Source organism: Chelon labrosus (assembly GCF_963514085.1).
Source record: "Chelon labrosus genome assembly, chromosome: 6".
NCBI lineage: Eukaryota > Metazoa > Chordata > Actinopteri > Mugiliformes > Mugilidae > Chelon > Chelon labrosus.
The window spans coordinates 21,781,769-21,788,842 of NC_140342.1; the positions used below are offsets into that span (position 1 = coordinate 21,781,769).

The 7,074-nt window shown below is 38.3% G+C and overlaps 1 protein-coding gene across 1 annotated transcript; it reads right to left on the reverse strand.

Moving 5' to 3' along the window:
• Positions 1-2,158: 2,158 nt before the first annotated feature.
• On the reverse strand, positions 2,159-7,074 carry LOC311490042 (putative ferric-chelate reductase 1). The gene is made up of 8 exons (XM_084547379.1): positions 6,975-7,074; positions 6,293-6,381; positions 5,378-5,584; positions 3,979-4,095; positions 3,622-3,766; positions 3,239-3,412; positions 2,842-3,048; positions 2,159-2,711 (listed from the first exon to the last, which is right to left on the reverse strand). The coding sequence occupies exons 2-8, from the start codon at positions 6,377-6,379 to the stop codon at positions 2,659-2,661; spliced, it is 990 nt and encodes a 329-aa protein (XP_084403505.1). The 5' UTR covers positions 6,380-6,381; positions 6,975-7,074; the 3' UTR covers positions 2,159-2,658.

A 7,074-nucleotide genomic window follows, 5' to 3' on the forward strand; every position in this document is an offset into this window, starting at 1 on the left:
TGTACATTTGTTCATATACTAATATGCTAAATTATAAAATATAAATATAACGACTCAGTCACTTTCTAGTGAAACAAAAACTTCTATAAGTCTATAAGTTGACCCTGAAACACCAATAATACAGAAAGTAACAGACACCATGTGCAGCAGAGTACCATGCTTTAAATACATATTCAAAGGTGAGGCGATGCCCTGGTTGTTTATGGCTTAAAACAAACCGCACACACCGTTTTAATGAAATTTCACGAGTGGACTTGATGCACAGGTGGCATCCTATCACAGTACCACACTGGAATTCACTGAGCTCCTGAGAGCGACCCATTCTTTCACAAATGTTTGTAGAAGCAGTCTACATGCCTAGGCACGGACGTAATTTGGTGGGGGAGGGGGGTGACACAGGGGACATGTCCCCTGCACTTTTTCAAAAGGCCGTTTTGGTCCCCTGCACTGTTTACCGTCCAAAAACAATGTTCCGCTATAGTAAACAGAGACGCGTCAAGCACTAGGACCAAGCGGAAAACGGCCGCTCAAGCTGAAGCCCGCTTCCCTTAGTTTAGCCCCGCCCACAAGCTCCTCCATTGGCTCTGCCGTTTCTTGTGTGATTGGCCGTCCCCGCTGTCACTCCACCTTGATTGCACACCTGTCTGCTAGTCTGCGGTCAGGAGTCCTTGTTAACCTGCTGTCACTGTAAATTGGGCGTTTGTTCTGCCTGGGTCACGTCAGCTAGAAGGATTGTAATATCAGAGGTTTCATTTGCATTTACGTTTGAATCCTTGTCCGTGTGCGTGCCGACATTTTATTCAATTTCTCCCCACCTGTGATGCCAGTTTGACCTGCCCACCACTGGGTGCTGCTATGTAAATGAGCTCTGTGTAAATTGGTGGTAGACTTAGACTTAGACTTAGATAAACTTTATTGATCCACAAGGGAAATTGCTTGGTTACAGTAGCTTAGTTGTCATAAAAAACACACTCTTAAGAACCTCAGATAAAAAGAAAAGATTAAATTAAATAAAATAGAAATAAAAAATAAGTAGAATAAGATCTAGTAACATAAAATAGAAATAGTATAAGCCAAAATGTACAAATTATCATATTAAAATATGAACAAATGTACAAGAAATGGAAGAATATAAATATAAATTATATATACAGGGTAAGGTGTAAGGTGCAGTAGTGTCCATTAACATTAATAACAATGAGTTATCTGTCACTGTCACTGTCTGGTACTGAGTTGGAGTGAAGTTGACTAACTATGTCAAACACAGAATTGGGTGATAATGTTTTGCTACATGCTTTACAACCAGTCAAACCAAAAAAATGGAACATTAAACTTAAAAGTAGCAATAGAAAACTAGAAGAACTACTAGAAAACACAGAGAACTGAAAGATTAGAGTTTTATTAAAAATACTTGTGTCCCCCCCAACATCTGAAATCAAAATTTCGTCCTTGTGCCTACGTGCTTGATTTTATACACCTGTGGCCATGGAAGAGATTGGAACACCTGAATTCAATTATTTGGATGGATGAGTGAATACTTTTGGCGTTATAGTGTATTATAATCTGTGAAAAAAGTGCAAATTAACCTTAATTAACTCTACCTATTTGTCTGTTTTATTTATTTTTTTAATTTCATTTGATTGTTGCACTTGGCTTTTTTGCTTCTAAGTAATTAGGTAAGGTTTTGCCAGCTGGCTAAGACAGCCAGAAACTGAACCACTACTGACATTGGAGCTTTTCATTAACAAAGTTTAAATTTGTATAATCTGTAGATCAGTTACCCTGACAAACATATGACTTAACTAGTTGTCAATATTTGGTGCACATTCCTTTGGCTAAAGATACCAGAATCTGATTAACTCCTGTACATTACTGTAAAGATGGAAACTGAATGTTGTGAATGAAAATAACAGCTGTAAACAGTAGATTTCAACAACAAGAAGATACAACTACAAATTACAGTAACTGGCTGGCAACTGTTCTGCAAGATCTTTACTGGTCTCTGACGGAGAAAATCTTTCAGAGTGTTTAAGGGTTTAAGTAGATTCTCTGTCATTTGTGGGTGTCAGATTTTCAGTCATCCAGGTCATGTTATATGAAAAAAATTAAACCCAAACAAACAAACCAAAGTTTTCTTAACACATTACCACTTATTAAACTCCCAACCAGTCATTTAGACCTGAAAAAGCCACTTGGATGAGTCCAGTTGCTTTTGTTTCACCTTTGTTTGCAGAAATGTGTGCGAGTCAATGACATGAAGCCACAAATGATAAACATAATTTCATTTTTTATTGTTATTTATGTGTTTGGTGAACTCTCCTCTCATCCGTTCAACAGATTACATAAAATTGTTAAACGTAATAATCATCCTGAGTGTCCCACATCCTGACTGGTTACATGCGAGCGAGCAAATCTGCCATTTGCAGATGATGCTTGTGGGGAAGCCGGTTTCCAGAACTCTGCAGAAAACTAAAAAAATTAAAACATCTGTCTGTTTCTTCATCTCAAAGTGGTTATCAGGTACAGTGCAAAAGATCCCCTGAGCATCTCTAAATTAGTAAAATAAAAACACTTTATAAACAGTGACTCTCAGTATACAGCTGATAGTCTGTAATATCAGCTGTCTTCATTGGGTCACCACTTCCTCTCTGGACGCTTTCAGTCTGTCTTCAGGACCGACAGTGTGAGGACGCTCAGCAGGAACAAAACAGCTGGAAGAGAACAAGACATTTTATCTATTAATAGTTGTAGATTTTATTTATTTATTTATTTTAATTCATCTCAAACTGAGAGGCCCTAAATCTTCAGCCTGAAAATGGAAAGGGCGGTGTTGCTGATTACCGCGTGGATGGAGAGCACCACTGGCTCCTGATTCTGTCGTCGGGGTGACGGTGGCGGTGGTGGTGACTTTGGCAGTGGTGGTGGTGGTGGTGGTGACTTTGGCGGTGTTGGTGGTGGTGGTTGCTGGTGTAGTGGAAGTGGTACTGCTCAGGTTGGTGACATCCACAGAGCTGCTGGTCAGGGTGACGTTGAGGTTCCCAGGGTCCGCTGCATAATAATAATTATTATTTTATTATGGTATGTTAGAGAACAAGACATTTTATCTATTCATAGTTGCAGATTTTATTTATTTATTTATTTAAATTCATCTCAAACTGAGAGGCCATAAATCTTCAGCCTGAAAATGGAAAGGGCGGTGTTGCTGATTACGAGTGTGAATGGAGAGCACCACTGGCACCTGATTCTGTCGTCGTGGTGTTGGTGGTGTTGGTGGTGACGTTGGCAGTGGTGGTGGTGACGTTGGCAGTGGTGGCGGTGGTGGTGGTTGTTGGTGTAGTGGGAGTGGTACTGCTCGGGTTGGGGACATCCACAGGGCTGCTGGTCAGGGTGACGTTGAGGTTCCCAAGGTCCGCTGCATAATAATAATAATTATTTTATTTTTTTATAGCACCTTTAGTCCATAAAATTCAATTCAAAGTGATTAGTAAAATTAAACACATAATAAAAAATTGATAAATGTGTGGGTATGTCGCATTTTGAGAGCATGTAATTGTCTTGGTGCAATCATATATTCAAATGTGGGTCTATTTATATGGAAAGACATAGGATAAATGCACTTACTTCCATTTACCTCTCCCGACCCGAGGATGATGGTGAAGGCGGTGTCTTGGCTGCTCCTGGTGGGGGTGGCGGCGTTCACGTTGGGGACGTTGAACTCGCACTGGATCAAATTGTCTTTTACCACGCCTCGAATTTCTGTCACGTTCTAAAGACAAATAGGACACAAAGTATGGTGAGTTAATGTGAAATGCTCCTATTTTTTGAGCAATCGAGAGATACGTGTGGTGCTTTTGAGCACAAATTGAGCAATCCTCCTACTCCACTGTGTATTTGCTGGTATGATTTAAAAGAGTTTTATGTGCATTAATTTCTGTATTAACTCATAAATATAATATTTAGCTGTAATCAAGGCCTCACCCTCTCTAGTTTAGTCAGCTCATTGTTGCTGTTGTCTCTTTGCATCGTCTGGAAGAAGAACTTCTCATTGTCACCTTTGGAGCTGTCTTGACCGCAGATGAAAAGAATGGGGGTGCCCTGAGGAGATGAAGCAGTGATAATGAAAGGTTCAGACGATCAGCATCACAAAGTGTCTATGCCAAGGTTGGAAATACGTCAATAAAGTGATGAAATAGTCCAGACAAAAGCTGAGTTTCCGACCTTTCTTGTTTTGAATGTTCCAGTCAGCCAATGATATGGCAGTGAAAAAGTCACTTAATGGAACATGAAGACAGCCTCTTAACTCAATAAATAACATATTAACGCCTTAAATGTCACATGGCTACGTTCTAGATGTTTGCATTTGGACCGATCATAAGTTCAATAAAAGTTTAAATAAAAAAATAAGCGGGGCGGCACAGTAACATACTCGTTAGGTTCATTTGTGATTCTAAATTGGTCGTAGGTGTGAGTGTGAATGGTTGTCTATCTCTCTGTGTTAGCCCTGTGATAGACTGGAGACCTGTCCAGGGTGTACCCCGCCTCTCGCCCATTGACCGCTGGGACAGGCACCAGCCACCCCTTGACCTTTCTCAGGACAAGCAGTTACAGAAGATGAATGAATGAAAAAAATATATAAGCAGGACACTGTCTCTTTTGATGTGAACACGGTCCTGTAACTTTGAATACAGATTTATACTCTATGGTCAATGACCTTGGTACAGTATTTGCCATGAGTCAGTCATTAACCTGTAAAATCCAGGATCATACAGCTAAGTTGCCTGTATTTGCATTATGTTGCTTTTGAGGCGGCAACTTCCTAGTTAAGTCTATTAAAAGTCTAAATAAAAAAAAAAAAAGCAGGACACAGTCTCTTTTGATGGGAACATGGTCCTGTAACTTTAAATACAAATTTATACTGTATGGTCATTGACCTTGGTAGAGTATTTGTCATGAATCAGTCATTAACCTGTAAAATTTAGGATAATACAACTAAGTTGCCTATATTTGCATTATGTTGCTTCAACTTCCCGGTTTGAAAGTTTTACTTTGAAACCTTTGTTGAACTGCTATCTGTATGTTATATAAATTAAAAGATACCTATTTGTCTGTTTTGTTTTGTTTTTTATTTCATTTGATTGTCGCACTTGGCTTTTTTGCTTATAAGTAATTAGGTAAGGTTTTGCCAGCTAGCTAAGACAACCAGAAACTGAAACACTACTGATATTGGAGCTTTTCATTAACAAAGTTTAAATTTGTATAATCCGTAGATCAGTAACCCTGACAAACATATGACTTAACGAGTTGTCAATATTTGGTGCACATTCCTTTGGCTAATGATACCAGAATCTGAATTGTTCTATAGTTTTGTGCGCTGTACCTGAGTTGCGTTCATGGTGAGCCCCACAGCGATGTACCCAGCGGAGTTTCCACTGAGTTCAAAACCCAGCTCGACACCATTTGGAGCCATTGGTTGGCTAGCATTCATAGACGTAAACAGACAGCTGTCGTTTCCTGCAGGATCACATTTATATGGCACCTCCACACACAGTTTAGTGGTTCCACAACCGTCCCGAGTGATGGACACCTGGTCGAGACAAACACATATCAAAAGTCAGTATTCTTATTTCCTTCTGTCATTGAAGTACTTTTAGCTGATTCTGCATTTTATATGATAGTTTTAGGATATTACTGGTGGTGGCTAAATTAAAGGGCCACTCAAGAATTTTGACAGATTATAATTATACACACTCATTTCCTTTAGTGTTGAATAATGGGGCTACAATGGAGACAAATGACCTCTGATTATGTCAGCTTATGAAAGGTGTTATTGGAATGGATTCTGACCCGTATTAGGGACTACAACTACTACTACGTTTTTTTTTTTATCTGTTCCTTTTGAGCTTCTCAAACTTTACTTTAGCGCACTTTGTAAAAACACAAACATATTTTGACCTGTGACATAAGGGCAGTGTGAAGACTTTCCTCTTACATTTAAGCCGAACAAAACTGCTTCTCGGAAAAGAGCCATAACCGCATCAACATTTCTTAATAAAAGCACAAGCAGAGAGACCTACATGCAAAAAAATTTACATATGGACACAAACTAAAAACCATCCTAGCTAACTAACGGCTTTATGGGCTCCACTATAAACACCTGTATTGTTTGTCTTGTTGAAGCTGGTGCAGTTAAAACTTGTCAAAGTGTTTTTTTAAACAAATACAGCTTATCGGCTTAGGACAAAGGTCGCTGTGGTGCAATCTCCTGTGAGGATTAAGCTCAATGAAAACCTACCTGTGTGTTATTAGGAGATGTTCCTTGGACACCTATTGCCACAAAAACCATCACTGTGGTGATCGACAGGATTGATCCTCGCTGCATTTCTGCCAGGAAGCAATTACAGACAAGAGAAAATTAAAATGAGTCGGGCAAAATCTATTTGAAAGATCTTAGAAATTAACTTTTTAATTAGCATCCCACGACTGGGAAGCTCTTAAAAACTACTGTGAATTTGAAATAACACATCTGATTTTTGTAAAGAACAATAATGTACAATAAAATCATTTCAGTCAGATCCACAATGCGATAAACTCATTTTAAGTCAAGAAAAAATGAAAATAAAAACAAATCAACGAGAAAAACTACAAATATAATATAATGCTTGCTGGGAAACCATTTATAGATAATGGATAGATGATTGTATACTACAATATAAATAATTACCAATTAAATCTATCATCCTCACTTTTTTTCCAGACTTTTAAATAAATTTAAACGCAAAACTTAAATAATTTTTAAGTTCGAGCTTTGTCAAACTATTTGATGGAAAATGAACTTAATTAAATAAACACATTCTGAATTATGTGATAAATCTCGTTACACTTACATGTAATCTTAAAATTAATCAAATTTATAACATAAGGAAAATAAATAATGTAGGAGAAAATGAGATTGGATAAAGATTTGCAGGACTTACTTGTTTTTGTGACGACTAAATGTTGAGTTGAAGAAATGTTCTCTGTCGGGCTGTTTTTCTCCTCCAAGTGCACTTGATCCCTGAGGGAATGACTTAAATC